Consider the following 21,784-nt stretch of genomic DNA (forward strand, 5'->3'; position numbering starts at 1 on the left):
AAAGATTTGATTTGACTTTTTATTATTTTTATTTTAGTATAGAGTTGTAATATTTATATATATATATATTCTTTAAGGACTAAACAATGCCAAAAAGATTAATTAGTGAAGAGACTGATGAAGTAGATTCATCATCAGAAGATCAAGTCAAAAAAGTACAAAAGTCAGATGACTCTGATGAGCTTGATGACGCAGCTACAATCGATCGTCAACGGATTCTCGATATCCTCGAGATCAAGAATATAAAGACAGCAAAAGAAGAGGAATTCAAAGAGATCTTTGATAATATGGCCAATAGGTTGATGAACGATGTCGTTTTGATGGTTGGCGGTATTCCCTATGTGTTGGTGGAAATCGAATATTACTTCAAGGGCTACAATCATGTCGATCACTATGCACACGGTGACGAACATCAACGTAGAATGGCATCGTGGTATTTCCATCGTCAGAATGGCGGTGGCTACAAGACCGCCAGCTACAAAGGACTGGACATCACATTTGGCGACGGCACTGCCTACGCCGGTATTTTGATTCGTGGAATCGAGCGTGTCGATGCCAAGACAAACTTGGTGGACGGACCATCGCTAACAGTCGACAATCTCCTTAGGGAGGCGGGCGAGCCAGATATCCAATCGTTCGTCACCAAGTACGGAACCTCGCTGTTGCCAGGCGAGAACAAGGGAATGTATCTGACAATGCGCGACCACAGCTCGCGAAAGAAGCCCGACGTAAGAAAACCTATTTCCTCTGGTCGTGTCGGTTTGACGATGAAGATGTACAAGAAGGACAAAGAGTTCTACTTTGGACGTGACTACCGTTATATTAGATTGCCGGATAAGGTCAAGAAAGGAAAGCACTACATGAACACCGCACTACACAAGCAAGGTCACAAAGTTGCACAAATCAAAGACATCACTAAATCGACTGCCGCTGCCATTCAAAAGTGTATCGATGCATTCGAAGCCGGTCTGAAAGAAGCCAAAGATAAATCATCGCTTGAACCATACAAAGGTGCACTCTCCAACGACGATTGTTGTAAACTGATCGGTGTTTGTTACGGACTTGAGAAGCTTAGATCTACGGGATCACCAGATAAAGAGAAGGATGATGACAACAACGATTCATCCGATGGCGAAGGTGAAGAATCTGAAGAAGAACAAAATGATGATTAAACATCATTCATTCCTGTCATATTAGCTATAATATAATAAAAAATAACTCAAATCTTATCTTATCTTTTCTTTTCTTTTTTATATATAAAAAAAACATAATTTATTTGTACAAATTTAAAAAAGAAGTAAAAAAATGATATCTAATTTTACTACTATAAAGTAATAATGGTTGGCTGATTGTATTCTTGTTGTTGCTATATCTATCTTATTTAGTTTATCAAAGCGATCACATTATTTAAAATTCATTTTCCTCTCTTCTTGACTTTGAGTACATCAATGTCAATGAACTATAATAATAAAAAAGATAGAGATGATATGTTAATATTTGAAAACATATGTATTTTGATTTGTCTTAGCTAGTTGATAAGAAATAGACTTACCTAATGAAAATCATAACATTTTGAACGGTCAAAGCAATACCTGGGTACTCAGCGTCAGAGTTCTTGTTGTGTGGTGGCATAAAGACGGCAGCCATGATCCAAATGGCAGCGGCAACACAACCAAAACTGATAGCAAAACTAAGGAATAACCAGATACGGATCTTTGTTGAAGTACCTTCGTCAGAGAGGAACGACGATCCACTCAGTGACTCTATATTGACAATGTTGGTCATAACTAGTGCTACGGTTGCAAAGATTCCCGGTAGATAGTAAACCCATTGAATCGATGGTCCAAATCCATCGGTCTCTCTATTTCTATGATTCTCATAAACATGTCCATCAATCCAAATGAACCATCCTATACTAAACTATAATGATATTATCATTATTATTATTATTATTATTAATATTAATAATCTGTGAATATGTTGTTGTTTTTTCAAATGATTAAAGTAGAATTGATATTCGATCGAATCAAACAATCAATCAAAATAAACAATCTAATCAAATCAAACCAAATCACAAATCTACAAATAGTGATGACTATTGATCAAAATACATACAAATGCACCTGCCAAAAATGCCAATACTTTCTTCATTTTTTTAATGTTCTATATTATATTATATATATATTTAATTTTGTATTGTTTGATTGTATACAAAACTATAAAGCTTATATTAAACAAAAAAAAAAAAAAATTTTGATTAAAGAAAAAAAAAGAAAATTAAATTATTAAATTTGTGTGAGTGTGTTATTATTATTATTATTATATATATGTGTGTGTATGTGTGTGTGTGTGTTGAGTTTATTAGGTTATAAATAAAAGTTATTTAATTAAAAAAATGTAACAACTGATGAATGATATGATAGATGTTAGGGCAACTGTGTGCTTTAAAAAAAATAATTTTAATTGCAAAAAAAACTCCCACAAAATTAGGAATTCATTTTTTGAACCTCAAAGGAAAGTTGATTTTACGTTTTAAAGAAAAAAAGTGTTTGTTTTTATATCTTTAAATTTATTTGTTTACTCTTTCTACACAAGACATTAATAATGAACTGTCGGTATGACATTAAACAAACATTATTTATGTGTCGCGGAATTAAATTTGTTCAAAGAATAATAATAATAATGGCGATCGCCCTAGAAGAGTTACTCTTAACATAATCACGGTTTAAAAAAAAAACCAAAAACAACACAGCAGCATATGAAGAGTACAAATAACAATGCAAAGAAAGAATTATAAAAAAACCATATATTAATATTTTTAATTCAAGTTTTTTGGCGAATAATGAGTTCTACGAATGATTGACGGTTCGCTGTGCACATTTTTAAATCAAAAATTCTAATTTTACTAAATTATGAGCCTAAAGTTTTTTTTTTAGTTTCATTTTTTATCTTTTTTAGACTTTGAAGGCTTCAAGTGTTTGTTGATTTCAGAGGAGATATTTTTTTTATCCTACTTTTTTTTTATTCAATTAATTATTGCATTTTTTTTTGGTTTTTTTTGTTTTTATGTAAGATTAAAATGATTTTGTTTTGGAACTGGTACTTTAAAATATCTTTTGACACATTCCCTTTTTTTATTTCAATACTTTTGTTTGTGTAGCATAGTAAAATAAGAAAAACTTAAAATGAATATATTTTATAAAAATAAATTATTTATTTTAGTTTTATTTATAGTTTTATTTATAGATTTAAATTGTAAGTGTTTTTAAAACACTATTATTATTATTATTATTGGTAAAAATATGACACTAATGTGAATAAAAAAAAAAACAAAAAACAATATATCTATCTATAGATGGACAATCTAAAACACCTTATCTTTCAAGACTACAGGCCATTGAACTTCCTTCATTTGGAACGCCGAATTGTATTGTATCCTATTCATTCCTATATCAGTACTATTTTGAGCCAACGGACACCTTGAAATATTTCAAATTTCCCAATGCCCTGGAACTTCAAATGGTAGACAACACATCAAATAGTTTTATAATGTTTGCCAGGTCATTGATACTCGAAGGACAATCCGATACAATTGCCATGACCATCTCTATAAACGGTGCTAATAGCACATATATATCACAACCTTTTAATTGTGCTCGTAAGTAAATTCTATTAAAAATAATATACTTCAAATTTCCACTTTAGTATTAATAATATTATTAATTTTCAAACTAATATAAAGCATATAAACAATTAGCAATTGTAAAGAATTCACCTAATTGGTTGAATGACTACAATTACAATAATATCAATAATCTAAATGCGTTCAGTCAATTCTATTTGGAGTTTAATACGTTTTTGACCGGAATCAATGTCAGTTGCCAGGTCAGTAAATTCCGATGTGTTCTGACCACTCTGCAAAGTAACTTTATAGCCGGTAGCAGAGGAACTGCATACATTGGACAGATTTCATTGTTAGACGGCATCACCAATACCACCGATATAATAGCATCGCCAGCCATCAAGATTTACGTTGGAGATATACCGTTTGCTTTCAGTTTAGATGGTCCAATCTATCCTGGAGTGATTCCCATAACGAATTCTAACATTCCATCGTTTTTTCCACAAAAAGCAACGAACCAAATGGACGCTATTGTATTCCAAGGTCAAGTCAATCCAGCTATTATCTTTGTCAATAAAAAGTCAAGACCATTCCTTCCAGCCTACACAAAAGACGACGTATATGGTTTCGCAATCAACAACATGGATCCCAATAAAGACGTCAATATAAGTACAATTGATAATATAGAAAAATCAGCACAGGTTCTAAGTTTAATATATGAACCACAACCATGTAATTATATTTACAAACACATTAACACATTAACAAACTTACAATATTAATATTAACATTTTATGATATGTTTTATTTTTTTAGTGATTTTCGTAAAGAGTGGACTTAATGCCAATATAATCAATTTGACAAATACTCAATATAGAATATGTCAATTCATTGTAACACCTCAATCAGCCAAGATGTACGACACTGCTTTCTTTTTATATTCAACTGATTTGGATTCACAGTTTGATCTCGATATTGTAAGATACTCTCCTCAGTTCCCGTACGGTTTCAATCGATATGGATCTATATTCAATTACAATATATCAGGATACATGCCACCACATTCAACCGTTTGTAAATCTACATTTTTAGCTTATGATAAGCTCATTTTAAATAATTACTATAAAATATATTCGACATTAAATTCTTTTTATGGAGTATTATCACCAGGTAAATATATATTTTACAATATTATTAAGAAAAAAAATAATTAACTTTGTTTATTTTCAAAAAAAAAACAAAAACTATAGATATTAGGGCTCCAGATATTGTTAATATAAGTTATAACAGACTTTCAACTTATAGCTATTTGGTTACTATAAATGCATGGGACGATCTTAGTGGTGTTCATCTCATCAAATTCAACAATGATATTTACTCTTCGGAGTATTCACTGACTACACTCGACCGAGGATCAGCTGGACAGACATCAAGATTTCAATTTGAATACAATGTATTTGGATTAGAAACATTGGTACCAAAGATTCAAATCATTGATCATGCTTTCAATATCTATACAATCAAGAATTTGAATATTGCCAATTTCAATTTATTAATGATACCAGATTTACCAAGAATAAGTATGAATAATAATTACTATTTATCATTTGAGTTCTATTTTAACTTTTCTTTTATTTAAATAGATGATTTCGATGCATCAGAATTAACTTATTTCAAATTCAGTTCGAATAATGTTGATACTTCTAATGGATTTGTAAATGTAACACTAAATTTCAAGACAAAAGCTAATGATCCCACTTTACAACCAAGATTTACTTATTTCGTATCGAATAACTTTGCATCACTCTCACCAAATGCTATCGGTAATTATCTTTCCTTTGAAGGTGCATACGATATGGCTAGTTCAATGTATAAGATAGACTTTTATCTTCATCCTTATCGTCTTAATGGTACTCTAATCTACAGTCTTGGTGGACTTAAACCATTTGCCGAATCTTCATCTTATATAACCTATTTTGGTGACGATGCACTTTTAAATTATAGATCAAAAGGTAAGTAAAAAAAAAATAATTATCTAGTAATATTATAAATATATTAATAATTTTCTTTAGTTGCAGATGAATTTCCACCTGCTATCAATGATATCACTACATTAGAGACAAGACCAATTAGCTTTCTACCTGCTGTCGATGGTTCTGCTAAAATTAGTCTTACCTGGTTTGTACAGATCTTGGATATGTGGAATGGCTTTGAAAATGGTTATTTCAATATTAGCTCGGACTGGGATTTCACTCCGTATCAAGTCTATATTAATGCATCGAATAGAATCGAAGGTAATGAAAAGACTGGCAAATACAATGTCACCGCTGTCATTGATGGATTATGTAGATCTCAATCGTATAATATCACTGGTGTAACTTTGATAGATTCAGCTGGCTGGATATCCTCTACCGACAGTAGACTATCACCTATCAATCCAATGTTTGGTTTGCAATCCACTCCTATCAATGTTGTTTGTATACCGACAACGTTAGACAACACTCCACCAACTCTCACCAGTTTCAGCTACACTCTAAGCAGCAATGATTCAAGCTCACAATCAAGACAGCTTGTAGTTAGACTAACTGTTTCCGATAGCGGCAGTGGTATCTCACCACGTCATAATGCTGTGGTGAATCTCTGGACTGACCAGTATCGTTTCATTACAATGCACACCGATCGGTACTTAGACAACGGAAGAGTGCTCTCATACATAGGTACCACTACTCTACCATATGGTTTCGGAGCGAACGGTATCCAATTCTCAGTGGATGGTGTCACCGATAATCAACTAAACATCTGCAGCTTCAAGGCCGAAGATATAAATGCCGTTGGATCTCCATACTTTGTAAACTCTACTTTCAGTCAGACTCCTCTCCTGACTTCTGCTTCTCCCATCTCAAGAGCAGGTGGACAACTTACCATTAAAGGTCGTGCACTTGGCACCTCCGATATTCAAATTCTCATAAACTATGGTGATGGTACTCCAGTGAGCAAAGTTACACCGATATTCATCTCAAACATATTGGTTGTAATTCAAATATTACCTATTCCTTTACAACCATTTATAACTATACAAGCACAAACTACATATGGATATTCAAACACCTTCCAAATCATACCTATTGACTTGCCAAATACAACACCACAACCAACGCCAACACCCACCCAAACTACAAAACCAAACAATCCAGTCTGTCCAGGCACACCGGTGTGCAGCGGCCAAGGTGATTGCACACCAACCGGATGTCTATGCAGAGCAAACTGGGTCGGTCCAGAATGCAATTCCGAAATCATTATCATTCCCAAGCCAGAACCCAATCCATCAACACCCACCATCATCACCAACGCTAGTAGTATCATATCGATTCTCGCGATTCGTGAACTATCGCCAACCTCTGAAATTATCCATGAATACAAACTCAAGGATAGCGATTGGGTACTGACAACATCGAGTAATGCCAACACCAATATATTCAACTCATCGGCATCCTACACCTATACCACTGTGTTCCAATCGAATGTTTCAATCTCCATCATCGTACAATGGTATGAGAATGCAACGAATATAACATTCGCTGGACAATCAATAGCGCTGTCACCGTCATCGCTGAAATATCTCATCTCGGTTGGCTCTTACAATTTCACTAGCAGTCTACACACTCTCCAGCTGGTGATGGGTGCATACATAAGCGGAGAAGATAGCAGCTGCAGTTCGAAGCAAGCCGGTATCGATCAGAACAACGATCTCAAGTGGCTGAGGTTGAACATCGATAACAAGTCACTCTATGGCAGATTCAGTGAGTATGGCTATGTGGACGGACGTGTCCAACCGGTAACAAACACTCTCTTGAAGAACGATGCTCAATATATACCAGAGTCGACAAGAGAGAGCGCACAATCCTACATTGGAATCAACATTCCCAACTATGCAAACGGTGTATTGCTCGACCCAGACTTTTCAAACATTGTAAATATCGATGATCCATCGAATGAATTCGATCAGATATGCAAAGGCAACTCTGGTATAAGAATGTCGATCATCGCTGGAATCGTCGTAGCATGTATTGTATTCATAGCGCTTCTTGTCACAGGTGTCATTGTCTTGGAAAAAAACTCCAACATTCGTTTGAAAATTGCATCGATTTTAGATCCAAAATAAATAAATAAACCATCTTTTGTATTATTAATATATATATATGTATATAAATAAAGTAAATAAAGTTGATTATTGATTTTTATTTAGAGCTTCTACTTCTTCTCTTAATTTCTTTAGTTGATCTTTTTGTGAGTTTGAAAGTTTGTGTGATTCCAATGATGATAGATCTCTACCGATTGACATGTCAGTTCCAGTTGGTTCGGCTCTACCACTTGCCACATCTTGAATGGTTTGCTCTCTTTGATTGATAATATACTGCAGATATTCATCCCACTTCTTATAGAAAATGGTTGCAATTCTCTGATCGACATTCTTGTGAAGTCGCCACTCTGTCTTTACATATTGATCACCCATCGATCTCATTGGTTCCTGTAAGAATCTATGACATCTTAATATATTTCTATATAATTGTAGATATTTCGTCTTTGAATTCATTTTTCTTCTTTACATAATTTAAAAAAAAAAAAAAGTTTGATGGTCTTTAGTCTAAATCATTCAGCAATGATCATCGATAAAAAAAAAATAAAACATAAAAAAAAAACAAAATAAGTAAATTCATATGCCGTTCAAAAGCACCATGACAGACTACCATAAATCAATCGATATCGATCACGTTGCTTCCAAACGGTTTAATCTCGAATAGAGTGCATTGATCTCTGCCAAGGTTGGTCGATATGTCATATTAATACTACCTAATTTAATCGAAATTAGCGGTATTTCAAGTGTGGGAAGTGTGGCTAAAGTATACTGATAGGCTCACTCTTAGATGGTTTGCGTCATGTAAAATAATATGTTTTTTTATTTCATACCTCTCATTAATAAATAAATAAAGATTAAAGTTTTATGTTTGATTGAAAATAATAGTTTTTTTTTCAATTCATCTTTTTATTATTATTAATATTATTACAATTGTAACTTTAGTAATGTTTATCCAGTAAATCAATAAATCCTATTTCGTGTATAAAAGATATCTCGATAACATATTTGAATTATTTTTTCAATTTTGTCCTGTGTGTTTTAAATGTATTCCCATCACGAACTTGTTTAAGATTAGTTTTTTTTCGCAACAACTGTAACCTAGTTTTGATAACTTTTTTGAACCAAAAAAAGTAAAACAATCATAGTTGATGTCAAAATTCGCAATTTTTTTCATGCAATTACACATTTAATTTATTTTTTATTTATTTTTTTCAAAAATTAATTTTAATTCAAAAACTGTGGTTATACAACTGAAAAACAATTTAAAAAAATAGACTGTTCAAACACTGTCTATTAAGTTGTTATTTATTTTAATTATTATCTGTTTGTTTTATTGTTGTTTTTTATTAATTTTATCTATTTTTATTTATTTTAATTCATCACTTAAATTTTATCATTCTTCATTAGATTTCTTTTTTTTTTTTTAATATTAGCATTCTAAAAATATATAAGTTTAGTTTAGTTCAGTTTAGCTAATTATAATATAGTAGCAAGCGTTAGTAAATAAATTAAACTACCTAGTTTAATAATACATCCACATATAATATACATATAGATAGAGAAATGAAAATCAATCGGAGTAAAATAAAATTGATATCTCTCATTTTGTTGGGATTATGTATAACGGTGTTGTTTATATTGTTGATGGTACCGGATTCACCGGTTCAGAAGGTTACGATATCGACGATGGAGAGTATCAAGAAACTTCCAACATTTTGGGGATGTCTCATTATTACTATTGTATATGCAATTTCGCTGGTGTTCTGCTTCCCTGGCACACCTATTAATCTTGCAGCAGGCTACATGTTTGGTGTCGTTGCAGGCTCTGTTGCGACAGTGGTTGGATGCGATCTGGGTGCAGTACTCGCATTCTTTGTGGGCAGACTACTCACAAGAGAGTGGGCCGCCGAACAAATCAAAAACAACAAGAAATACAGTCAAATCGATCAGGCAGTCGAGAAAAACAGTTTACTTATCATCTTTCTCTTACGTCTTTCACCAGTAATTCCATTCGGTATGTTTGATTCTACAACAAACAGCTTAATTTAAAGAATCATAAAAATTAACATTCATTCAACTCAATCTCATAAAATTAGGAATCTGTAATTATATTTTTGGTGCAACCAAAGTAAAGTTTTCAAAGTATTGGATTGCTACTACTGCAGGTCTGATACCATGTACAGTCGCCTATACATATTTAGGTAGTTTAATGAGAAGTTTAGCTGATATCTATGCAGAGGGCTCAGGTATGTTTTCAACAACAAAAATGAAAATGAAAATAATAATGATTTATTAACTTGTTTTGTTGATATTATTTACTTACAGATGAAACAGATGGACAATTAATATTTATAACAGTTGCAACTATATTTACGGTTGTTATTATAGCGGTGATAACATTTGTTACAAAGAGAACGTTGAGTAAAGCAATGAACGAAGATGTCGAATTGGAGAACATTGAAATCGATTTGGATATGAAACATGAATCACTCTTGATGCAACATGACGATTCTCATAGCGAAGTAGAAATACGTGACAATGAATATATCATTAGAGATGAAGGTAGAGTCGAGAAGGAATATACTTTTGAACATACGAATAAGCGTCTGGATTAGATTACTTTTTTTTTTTTCATATACTGTAACTTCACCTTTCTTAACACAATACAATACACAATCAACAATATTATTGTAGTATTTGTTTTTTATTTTTTTAAATAACCTTTACAATAAAAATAATATCGAGTAGATATTAATTACTTACTATCCCATCAATATATAAAGATATATATAAAACTACATATTAATCTAATCTAATCTAACAAAAAAATATGATCATTAATAACAAAAACAATGATCTTAGATTTATCATAATCGTTAATAAAGTTTTATTTTTAGTTTTTTTTTTTAGTTTTTTAACTTTTAATTGTTTATCTGTTATACAATGTTTGTGTTTTGTGTTTTGTTTATATCTCTTATCATATCAATATATATATAGATATAATAAGAATGATAGTGGAAATTGAATGTTGATTGTTTGTTTTTTTTTTTTTGTTTTTTTTTTTTTGTTATTACTATTTTGTTGTTTGTTTTGTTTGCCGTAATGTTATATTGTTATTGTTTAACTATTGCTTTTGGTGAGATTATCGATGAGATCTTGAAGTGGTAGCATCTCCTTCTTGTCTACCAGGTTAAATTCAACAATGAAAAAGTAAAAGTGTTTGAAGCAAGTGTTGAGATGTGCTTCTTCTCCAAGTGACACAATCTTTGGGAAATGTGAATAGTAGATATGACCATAAACTCTAAACAATCTCTTAAAAATGTTTTTAACAATTGTTTGGAAGTTCTTTGGGAATTGTACATCTAAAAAAATAATGATACCGAGGGTATAATCGTTAGTTTTATAATAATAACAACTAAAACAACAACTATAGTTCTTTCTTAATAAACTTACCAACTCTAGATGGGAATGTATTCTCATCGTCAAGTATATTCTGTACCCAGGTCATCAGATACTCGACATACTCTGGTGCGGAAACCTTGATTGGCTTCTTTACGGTGTCACCATCTGCCCAGAGATATTCGTATTTGGGACCAGCAGACATCACCTCGCATGTCTTTGGTGTACAAAACTCTGTAATACTTCCATATAATAAATTAATTTGATTAAAGAAATCGACAGCTGTAACAAGGTATTAATAATCTTCATTTAATGATATTGATAAGTATGTTCGATCGATCGACTTACTGTTGACAGCTAACCATTCATTAAGATCTTCTCTCTCTGGCAGTGAGACTGCAAGTCTTAGATTACCACTACCGAGTGTAGCTTTGGCATGTCTGTGTAAATCGTGTCTCTTTGTACCCTTGCTGAAACCTTTCTTTGGTTTAAAGGTCTTATTCTTATCACTAATTTAATATATATATAAATAATCATAAAAGTAAACAAATAATAATAATATTTATCATGATGATTAATAATAATAATAATAATAATAATAATAATAATAATAATAGTTAGTATAAACGGCACATTCATTAAATTCGTTTCAAAAGATATCTAACTGACTGATTGCTGATTGTTTATAGTGCTGTTAGTCAAAATATGTTATATGTATATGTTGATTGTTTTCATCAATCTATTTATTATATCAATCAATGACAAATAATATTATTTAAATATCTATGATTAACTTTTTTTTTTAATACTTACAAAATTTTAAACATTCTTTAATCTTTTCTATTTATTTATTTCAAAACTTGATAAGTTTGACTAAGAAACTATATCTCTAATTAATTATGTACAAATAAAATAAAAATAAAATAACTAAATACAAAAACAAAAATTATCTTAATATTATATATATCTATCTTTTCACTTGCCTACTAGTAGTGATTGATATTTCAATAAATAGAGTAATATATAAATAAATAAAAAAATTCTTATTGATCAAAAAATTATGAGCAAAAAACCAATGGTAGTGTTTTTTTGAAAAAAAATTTTGATTCTAAGTTTTTTTTTTTTTTATAAATATATAATAATATATCAAATTTATATTTTTTTTAAGATCTCAATAGTTTTTATCATATGTTAGAATGTTTCGACAATGAGTATCAATTGTACACTATTTTTTTCAAATTATCTGAATAGTTTAATATTGTATTTCAACTTTTTAACGACAACCAAAAAATAATAACTTTTTCAGATAAAAGGGAAATAGTTTTGAAAAAATAAAACTTTTAAAAAAATCTAAAATTAGCGTTTCTTTTTTTTTTTTCTTGATAGATCTATTATGTTTATTAATATATGATCTTTTTTTATTGTATTGTTATTATTATTTTAATATAAATATAGAATTTATCTGTTATTCAACATAGATTAATAAAATGAAATTTGCACAGATTTAAAAATAAATAGAATTTATATTTATTTTACATTTTTGTTATTACCAAACATGCTCGGTTGTTCAAAATGTGGATGCCAGATGCTAAATCGACATGGAACAGACTTTACTACTTTTTTGTCGATTAGCCTCAGCCGAGGAAATCAGAATGTAAAAGCACGAAATCACAAACTCATTGCATCATTTTAAGTAAATTTACTACATAATATTAATTACGATAATCAGGTAACACATTGAAATATTATTATTCTTGTAAGATCATTTTAGTAATAAAATAAATATATAAATTTTATCTGTTTTCATTCAAATATTTCTATTTCTTTTTGTTTTTCCATTCATGTTTGACAGATCACATTTCTATAATATTATATAATTCATTGAAAGTAAAAATAAATATTAAATATTAAATTTAATTGGATTTAAAATAGTTTAAAAAAAAAAAGTTAACCGTTGCGATTCATTGTTTGATCAAAATTTTTTAATTTAAAAAATTAATAAAAATATCTATTAAATTTTTTTATACAAACAAATATAATTTATAATACTTTGATAAAAAATAAAATAAAATAAAGATAAGATAAGACAGAATTATTTAATTTATAAAAATTGTATTTAAATAAATATATAAACAATATATATATATATATAATGAATAATAGTAGTGATTGTATTAGTAGTAATAGTAATAGTAATAGTAAGGGTAGTAAAATGATATCTAATGATAATTTCACATTTATACAACAGTATGTTGAACATTCAACTTTAACACAATCAAACAAAAACTGATCATCTATTTTTCTTTTTGATTTACACCGATTGTTTAGACTGCAAACACTTTTTAATTCATTAGGTTATAATATAAAGTTTACTTTGTTACTAGAACATTATCATAAATATCAAAATCAACAACAGCAACAACAACAAAAAAATGATAATAATGTAATTGATGATCAAGTGAAAAAGGAAATAGCAAAGTATCTAATGGCTTTGATTGTTCTAAGAACAAAGGTGACTGCACTTTACAGTGAGAATATCATAGATAGTCTTACCAATATTATTGGACCATACGTTTGTTTTACAAGTAGTTCATCTACTACTGCTACCACAACAAATACTACTGCTACAACTACTACTTCGACAACTGCTGTTGCTACTCAAACTGCTACTACTACTACTACTTCCACTCAAGCGGAAGTTGTAGTTGCTACTAATGGAACACCGACTGTCACTACACAACTACCTGTCATTCCTTTCAGTGTAGATCATTATGAACTTCTTTCAAAGATTGCCGATCTCTATCAGTTTGGTGCGTTGAATACTAAAGGATTGTTTGCTATCATACTGAATGCTATCAACTTGATATTGTTGATGTTTCAAAGTTTCAAATCCTACAAGGACTGTGACATTTCCAAATTGAATCAACTTGTAAACAGTCCGACCTCTGCACTCAAGAAGATTGGCAGTGGATCACCTCGACTCGGTAGTGTCAATACACATGCACACGCACAAAATAGTTACAACCCACAGATTCTCTCGAATAGCCAGGTGTTCTCGGAGCTCGATACCGACCAGATTTCAATCCACTACCGTCCATTCATAAACTACCTGTTCGAGTGTATAAAGAATGGCGATTGCTCCGAGCATTGCTACAGCAAAACGGTTCGTCCCAAGGAGCAAGGTAGTTTCCTCTTTGACAGCGTGGTCGGTCCCATCCAGATCGGCGTGCCGCCAGAGACTATCAAGACTTCGCTGAAGGCACACAGCGCCGTTCCACAGATCTATGTGCTGCCACACATTCTCTGCTCGAACGGTGTCAGCTACTCCGAGGTGGAATTCCCAGTGTTTTTCAACTTTTTCATCAAGAAGGCCGCTTCGAATCCGTTGCGTCGCGTCATTATGGTTGGCCATGAAGATCAGCTGCGTCGTGTTCGCTCCATTTTCAAGGAGTCGATGTTTGGACCGAATCCCGACCAGATCTACATCAAAGAGGAGATATCGAAAGCAAAGTTGGACGCTGGCTACGCCATTGACTTTGAAGCGGAGCGCGCCACTCTTGCCTACAGAAAGCACGGAATGGAGTCATCGATCGATGACTTTGTCATATTCAAACCGTTCGACCAGCGCAATCAGGTGAAGATCGACTTGCCATCGATTGAGAATCCCGATGAGATGGCATCGGTAGTCATTGAGAATCGTCATGGATTGATTTGTTTCTACGATGGTGAACACACTCGCTTGAAAGGTGTGGTCGACTCGACGATGTCGCCACTACCCTCTGTTCTCAAGCAGGTCGCTACACTCAGCAGTCCGAGCCGCCAATCGATAAGCAACTTTGCACTCTCCACACCTAAATTCATCCCACCGACATTCGGTATCACATTCCTCGGAACTTCGCACGGTTTCGATCCGTTTGGACAAACGACAGGTTTCATCATTTGGATCAATGGAAACGGTGTGTTGGTAGATCCACCCATTGGAACATCAAAGTATCTTCAACACTTTGGACTCGGTGGACACCTAGTTGAATGTGTCATTCTCACTCACTGCCATTCCGACCATGACAGTGGACTTCTCCAACAGATTGTTGAGGGTACCAAAATGACACTCTACACAACCAGAACAATCCACGATTCCTACATGAGAAAAGCACAGGCACTCACCGGTATCGATAAAATCAATGAGTTTTACAATTGGGTTCCTGTTACCATTGGTGACACTGTCCGTATTCAAGGCGCAGACTTTGAGTTTGATTATAGTTTCCATACGATCCCAACGATTCGTTTCAAGATATCGTTCCACGGCAAGACAATGTCATATTCTTCCGACACCAAATACTGTCCAGAGTCGTTGAGTCAGTTGGTAAAAGATGGTGTGATCAATCCGCTACGTGAATCCAGTCTGCGGATGTTTGTTTTCGATGCCGATATGATTATTCACGAGTGTGGAGTTCCACCTATTCACACCGCAGCCGAAGCTCTCAACAATCTTCCGCTGTCGATCAAACGAAAGTTGCTGGTTGTTCACACTGCCAAGCTGCCAGACAACGTAACGGATCTTCGCATTCCAGAGGTCGGACTTGACAACACCATTCGAATTGACGTCGGTGACTTTAACGAAGGATTCTCAAAGGCCACCAGAAGATTCCAACTGCTCTGCAATTCATTCTACTTTAGACATATGCCGCCCTCGATGATCTACAAGATATTCTTTGCAATGGAACCAAAGAAAGTTACAGCGGGAACCGTCATAATGCGTGCCGGTGACGACAGCGACTGTTGCTACCTGGTGGAGCACGGTACCGCCGACGTTTTGATTCCAACGCCCGAGGAGATGAAATCGATGGAGAAGTCGGGATTCCAGTGTTTCGATAGTCCAACAATGAGTCGCGGACTAAACAAATCGATGAGCGCCATCAATACCAACTATCAGAATCAAGCTGGCGATCAGTATATCGGTAGTTTCTTCACTGGTGACACCTTTGGCGAGAATGCACTGTCGCGTCGTGCCAAGCGAAGTGCCACTGTCATTGCTCGTACCGACATGTCGTTGCTCTCGGTCAGTCACGACGCATTCCTCAAACTCCAAAAAGAGCTGCGACAAGACGAGTTGCTGTCGTCGCTCTCACTCGATCTCGAGCGGATTGCACTGTACTCGCCGTTCCTCAAGAATGTTCTCTCCAAGACATTCCCATTCTCGCAGTTGCAACTCTCGAAAGAACAGATCGACTATTTTGCAGCAACCATCGATTCAGAGATGGTCTTTGAGGAGGGTGCCACCATCATCAAAGAAGACGATCACGATGACTCTATGTATATAATTAAGGAAGGAGCGGTCACCATCTCCAAACAAAACAAAGTCTACAAGACACTTTCTCAAGGTGAATGCTTCGGAGAGATCTCTCTGATTCTCGGACTACCAAGAACATGTACAGCCACAGCATCCTCTGAAGCACCGACTCACCTCTTAATTTTGAAACGCGATGGATTCCAGAGAATATTGGATCGTTTCCAAAACATAAGATTCAATCTAACGCAATTAGTTGAACAAAGATTATCTGAAAGTTTTAATTAAAATAATTTTCTATCTTCTGTGTGTTTCAATATTGTATATCTTAATATATATCTGTATGTTTTGTATTATTTATTTATTTATTAGACGTTTAGCTTATCAAAGTTGATTGCACATTGAGTGATTCCATCACCAACCAAACGATATTGAATCCATTCTTTCATTGGTTTGGCACCTAATGATTCGTAGAAATCAATGGATGGCTTATTCCAATCGAGAACTTGCCATTCGACTCTACCGTATCCATTGTCTTTAGCGATCTTACAAAGGTGTAAAAGCATTTTCTTTCCATAGCCTTTGGATCTAAACTCGGGTTGTATATAGATATCTTCCAAGTAGATTCCTGGTCTATGTAAAAAGGTAGAGTAATTCAAAAAGTGAAGAGTATAACCGATCAACTTTGATTCACCACTTGCTTGAACAGACCAACCACAATAAACATGAACTACTTTATGTTCACCAAATGAAAACTTCTCTAAATCCTCTGCTGTACCAATGACCTGTATAATTAATAGACGATATGATATATTACAATAGTGATCACAATATATATTAATAAACTAGAATAGCTTGAAAATGAATGATAGAGATGAAAGAAATTAACTGACGACTTACCATATGTGAGAGTTTTTCATATTCGGCCAATTCCTTGATAAGTTCATGAACTCTTGGAATGTCTTCTTTGTTTGCAGGTCTAATTTCAAAAGTATTTGTTGTTGGTTCCATATTCTTTTTTATTATATCTGATAAGATTAATAAATGGTGTTGGTCGAGAATGGTAAGATCTTAAAAAAAAAAAAAAAAAACAAGCCAATTAATGAAACTAATTTGCAATTTTTTTTATTTTTTTTTTAAATATAAACAAGATAGTAATAAAATATAATCATTTTCTATGAAATTAAGCACCTATTGTTGGAGGCTATAGACTGCGATCCAACTTATAATACATTTACTCTTCCAAATGATGAACTTGATGTCGATTAGATGGAAAACCATGTTGATTTTTTTTTTTTTTTTAATATAATAATAAAAATATTCACTGTCCAATAAATAGTATTGGTTATCATAAAAATATCAAAAGTTTAAGATTCTTGAAGTGGATAAGATAAGATATGAAAGAGAGATTGTTATTAAAAAAATTATAAAACTCCGATTTAAATCTGGAATGGGTGATCAATAGTTTTACACAGTTTGATTTTGGTTGTAAAAATTTTTTTTTTTTTAAATTTAAATTTCCCTCCTTGATAGTGGTTTTTTGCCAATTTATCATTTTTAATTGTTGTTGGATAAGAAAGTATTGTTAGTTTGTGATCATTTTTATAGAATATATTAAAAAATAAAAACAATAGATTAGATATTCTGAACATTATTTGCTATCATATAAATCAATCGAAATTTTTAAAGAGAAAAGAAAAGAAGAGAAGAGTAGTTAGTGGGGATCACCACCAGTACATTTATAGGTTAGCTGTTGCCTGTAGTCGCCAGCATTTTGCAGCTATACATAATCCTACCTTGATCAAAGGGCATATATTTTATTTATATTGTATAGTATAGTATAGTATCGTATAGTGTATCATATCATAATCATAACAAATAAAATCAAATCAATTTAAATTGTCATACAAATTTTGTAAAGTCCAATAACGCATATAAACAAAATCGATATTGATGGGATAATTGAAACAGCAATAGTCTTATAACTTTTTTTTTCAGTGGATGCATTTGCAGACCTTAACATAGTTAGTTTAATTTTTTTTGTTATATCATTAGAAACAAAGAAATTAATATCAATTACTGACTAACACACATCACAAACAAACAACACACCACCACAATTAAACATTTAAATAACAAATATTATCGATACAACAATAACCACACCCAAATGCATCATATTAATCAATAACTACTACTGATATCTATCAGTCCAATTAATATACTAAAATCAGTAAGCAAAGTAAACATAATCAAGAATCTATAATAATGACATCGACAGACCAACCCATATGGAAAAGGACAACCTCAAACACTAACACCAACCAACCCATTCACACAACCAACACCACCACCAAATTATCCTATCCAGTGTTAATATATTTTAAACAAATCAAACATATATATCTGTATCTCAAATAAAATATCTAATATTACTATCTATTTGTCATTTCTATGTTGTTGATGATGATGATTATGATGATGATGATAATGATAATTATATATCTTATTTTAATGTATTGTTGTTTTTGAATGATTTGATTGACTGATTGATGTTTTTATTTTGTTATAATCATCAAACACAACTTAACTATTATTTATTAAAATAGTTAATAACTTTATTTATAAACAAGCAAGCAGGCAAACAAAAACTCTAATAGATGATTAGAATATCATTTCAAATTTTCTTTTCTTAACATCATCTCCACCATCACCATCACCATCATCATCATCATTATACCTATCATTTCAATTCCTAATTAGTTCCAATTATTTATAAATATATATTAAATATATATATATACATATTTAAATTGTAAACAGGTCGATTACATACATATCAACTATCACTTAATATCATTAGATAGCTAGTTTTTCTCATAAATAACTTTATTTATTTTATTTATTCTTAATTTATTAATATTAATATTTTTAAAGAATTATATTAGTATATATATATATTATTTATGATTAGAAAGTGTTGTAGAGAGTAGTATACAGATAGATAGATAGATTTAAATTAAAAATGGATCAAACATCAAATTCAAGTCAAAGTGGAAATAGTTCACCAAATTTAACAACATCTTCACCACCTCTTCAATCACAGCAACAACAGCAACTACAATCGAATGATTTAATTTTGAAATTGATATTCCCACCAACATCATCGATTATCTCTAAAACCATATTGGTCAAACCAACACAGAAAGCCAGTGAGATTGTCTCGTTTGCCTCGCAACTGGCAGGTCTGCAATCGGGCTACTCTCTTTACATCTCACACTCCAAGCTGACACAACGTCCTCAATGGATCGACGACGACTCTCCGCTGTCGGCCTATGGTATCGTCAGCTCCGACCAAGTGCTAATCAAGCGTCGACCAGGCTTCAGAACCCGAAAGAACACATTCGCTCAACTGAAAGGCTTCAAAGAAGGCAAAGTCCAGAAACTCTCTACCTTTGGTATGATTTGGAATCCTCGATATCTTCGACTGTACTCACAGCGCATCGTTCACTCACCAAGCGAGACCGATCCCAATACCGAGTTTATTACATTCGCCGATATCATCAACGTCGATCGTGATCTCACCAGAAAGTATAGTTTCATCATTGCGTCTCGTGCTCCACAGTCGAATGTCGCCAACACCAGCATGAACACAATCAGTGGAGGCAGCAGTAGCAGCAGTAAATCATTGAATATCGATGAACGTGAATACATCTTTAGATGTACAAATCAAACAGAGATGGAAGAGTGGGTATCCTCCATAAGAACCATGCTCAAGAAATCAAGACCAGACCTTTTCCTTCCTCCCCTCTCCATTCCATTCAACTCGAACAATAATAATAATAACAATAATAACAATAATAATAATCATACACCAGTTGCATCGACATCATCAACAACTTTAACTTCTACACATTCATCCTCAACAACAAATGCACCTATTTCATCATCATCCTCATCATCATCACCAAATTTAACATCAACAATAGCCACTACCGTTTCAAATATAGATAATATGGATATAAATAGTAGTAATAATAATAATACATTGGCACCAGTTACACCAGATAAATTAACAACAAAAGGTAGATCATTTTCATTCTCATTGTCAGCTATCAAGAAGAAACAGCAACGCGAGTCACCACCAGAGATGTCGCCAATGAAGACAACAACCTCTGTCAACTTTGAAGATGAATTGCGTAAGATGCGCAATGTACTCGACAAGGAAACCAAACAAAAGATGGAACTCGAAAAGAAATATAGAAAACTGAAACAAAAATACTCAACCTACAAAAAGAACAACAAACCGGAATCTATCTTTACACGTTCAAGGTCATTTTCAACTTCTGCTGCACCACCACCGTCTGCCTCCAACAGTAGTAACAATCTAAGTCAATCTCTTACTGGTATACCAACAAATAATAATATAAACAACCAACAACCACTAACACAACAACAACAATCAAGTAATAATAATAATAACTTTTCACTCTCTGAATCTGTACCAACAATTACCTTTAATGCTCCACAATCGAGATCGATTCCAAACTCTTATACTTCACACAGTTTGGTTGGACATATGAATAGTTGGACACCTGGCACCAGTCCATATGCAATCGGCGCCAACCGAATGACCATGAGAAACAGTGTGGGCAGTCACAGCAGCGGTGGTATGATGACCGAGCCTGACATCTCCACTGAAACCGAGACGTTCAGTGTGCTCGATGACGACGACGATGAATCGCTAATGAGCAAGCGTGACGAGATCAAAGAGCTGCGCGACCAACTGTTGCGTGTCAGAGAGAAGATGCAACTCGAAATGCAGAGACGCGAGGAATCCGAACAGGAACGTCAGGTTTCCGATCGGGAACTCTTTAAACGCCGAAAAATGGAGGAGCGTCGTGAGCGTGAGTTGGCCAGTGAGAAGGAGCGAGAGAACGATCAACTCGAAGCAATGACAGAGATCACCGAACGACTCAAAGACTCGCTACTCAAACTGAAATCGAAACTCGAAGAACAACAGGAACAAGAACAAGAGCAGTATGCCATCGATGGAGAAGAAGAAAGACTATCGCAATCCTACGATGGTAATGATAATTCTTTTATAAGTGATGTCTCAATGGATCAAGTTGAAGAAGCATATTGATCAACCAATAGCATCATTTTTTATTTATTTCTAAACAAAAAAAAAACAAATAGATATATTATCTTATCAAAAAATAAAAATAAAATAAAAATTGTATAAATTTATTAAATATAATAAATAAAAAACTTATTTATTTCTTTTTCAATATATTTTGGTATTCAATGGTGAAGATGCATGGTTTCTACAGAATAA

At 32.9% G+C, this 21,784-nt stretch overlaps 9 protein-coding genes across 9 annotated transcripts; 5 read left to right on the forward strand and 4 right to left on the reverse strand.

Annotated features, from left to right (window-relative positions):
• Positions 1 to 86: 86 nt before the first annotated feature.
• PPL_03225 (uncharacterized protein) lies at positions 87 to 1,172 on the forward strand (the record flags this gene model as incomplete). Its single annotated transcript, XM_020574196.1, has 1 exon — positions 87 to 1,172. One exon carries the CDS (start codon positions 87 to 89, stop codon positions 1,170 to 1,172), a length of 1,086 nt encoding a protein of 361 aa, XP_020436268.1.
• Positions 1,173 to 1,407: 235 nt separating this feature from the next.
• tmem50 (uncharacterized protein) lies at positions 1,408 to 3,445 on the reverse strand (the record flags this gene model as incomplete). The annotated part of the gene is made up of 4 exons (XM_020574197.1): positions 1,408 to 1,459; positions 1,553 to 1,920; positions 2,116 to 2,163; positions 3,374 to 3,445. The coding sequence occupies 4 exons, from the start codon at positions 3,443 to 3,445 to the stop codon at positions 1,408 to 1,410; spliced, it is 540 nt and encodes a 179-aa protein (XP_020436269.1).
• Positions 3,446 to 3,549: 104 nt separating this feature from the next.
• Positions 3,550 to 7,784, forward strand: PPL_03227 (uncharacterized protein; the record flags this gene model as incomplete). Its single annotated transcript, XM_020574198.1, has 7 exons — positions 3,550 to 3,658; positions 3,743 to 4,354; positions 4,439 to 4,792; positions 4,873 to 5,202; positions 5,266 to 5,634; positions 5,695 to 5,800; positions 5,858 to 7,784. The coding sequence occupies 7 exons, from the start codon at positions 3,550 to 3,552 to the stop codon at positions 7,782 to 7,784; spliced, it is 3,807 nt and encodes a 1,268-aa protein (XP_020436270.1).
• Positions 7,785 to 7,850: 66 nt separating this feature from the next.
• acn9 (succinate dehydrogenase assembly factor 3) lies at positions 7,851 to 8,216 on the reverse strand (the record flags this gene model as incomplete). Its single annotated transcript, XM_020574199.1, has 1 exon — positions 7,851 to 8,216. The coding sequence occupies one exon, from the start codon at positions 8,214 to 8,216 to the stop codon at positions 7,851 to 7,853; it is 366 nt and encodes a 121-aa protein (XP_020436271.1).
• Positions 8,217 to 8,358: 142 nt separating this feature from the next.
• PPL_03229 (TVP38/TMEM64 family protein) lies at positions 8,359 to 10,375 on the forward strand (the record flags this gene model as incomplete). Its single annotated transcript, XM_020574200.1, has 6 exons — positions 8,359 to 8,394; positions 8,425 to 8,523; positions 9,223 to 9,259; positions 9,316 to 9,774; positions 9,857 to 10,006; positions 10,086 to 10,375. The coding sequence occupies 6 exons, from the start codon at positions 8,359 to 8,361 to the stop codon at positions 10,373 to 10,375; spliced, it is 1,071 nt and encodes a 356-aa protein (XP_020436272.1).
• Positions 10,376 to 10,880: 505 nt separating this feature from the next.
• On the reverse strand, positions 10,881 to 11,986 carry mobB (Mob1/phocein family protein; the record flags this gene model as incomplete). The annotated part of the gene is made up of 4 exons (XM_020574201.1): positions 10,881 to 11,122; positions 11,214 to 11,441; positions 11,508 to 11,668; positions 11,973 to 11,986. 4 exons carry the CDS (start codon positions 11,984 to 11,986, stop codon positions 10,881 to 10,883), a joined length of 645 nt encoding a protein of 214 aa, XP_020436273.1.
• Positions 11,987 to 13,311: 1,325 nt separating this feature from the next.
• Positions 13,312 to 16,734, forward strand: pdeE (cAMP/cGMP-stimulated cAMP/cGMP phosphodiesterase; the record flags this gene model as incomplete). Its single annotated transcript, XM_020574202.1, has 4 exons — positions 13,312 to 13,366; positions 13,514 to 15,569; positions 15,837 to 16,472; positions 16,683 to 16,734. 4 exons carry the CDS (start codon positions 13,312 to 13,314, stop codon positions 16,732 to 16,734), a joined length of 2,799 nt encoding a protein of 932 aa, XP_020436274.1.
• Positions 16,735 to 16,814: 80 nt separating this feature from the next.
• On the reverse strand, positions 16,815 to 18,258 carry PPL_03232 (N-acetyltransferase family protein; the record flags this gene model as incomplete). The annotated part of the gene is made up of 3 exons (XM_020574203.1): positions 16,815 to 17,231; positions 17,347 to 17,516; positions 18,243 to 18,258. 3 exons carry the CDS (start codon positions 18,256 to 18,258, stop codon positions 16,815 to 16,817), a joined length of 603 nt encoding a protein of 200 aa, XP_020436275.1.
• A 1,213-nt stretch (positions 18,259 to 19,471) lies between these two features.
• Positions 19,472 to 21,592, forward strand: PPL_03233 (uncharacterized protein; the record flags this gene model as incomplete). The annotated part of the gene is made up of 1 exon (XM_020574204.1): positions 19,472 to 21,592. The coding sequence occupies one exon, from the start codon at positions 19,472 to 19,474 to the stop codon at positions 21,590 to 21,592; it is 2,121 nt and encodes a 706-aa protein (XP_020436276.1).
• Between the last annotated feature and the right edge of the window lie 192 nt (positions 21,593 to 21,784).

This window comes from Heterostelium album (assembly GCF_000004825.1).
Source record: "Heterostelium album PN500 unplaced genomic scaffold PPL_scaffold3, whole genome shotgun sequence".
NCBI classification, from domain to species: Eukaryota; Evosea; class Eumycetozoa; order Acytosteliales; family Acytosteliaceae; genus Heterostelium; species Heterostelium album.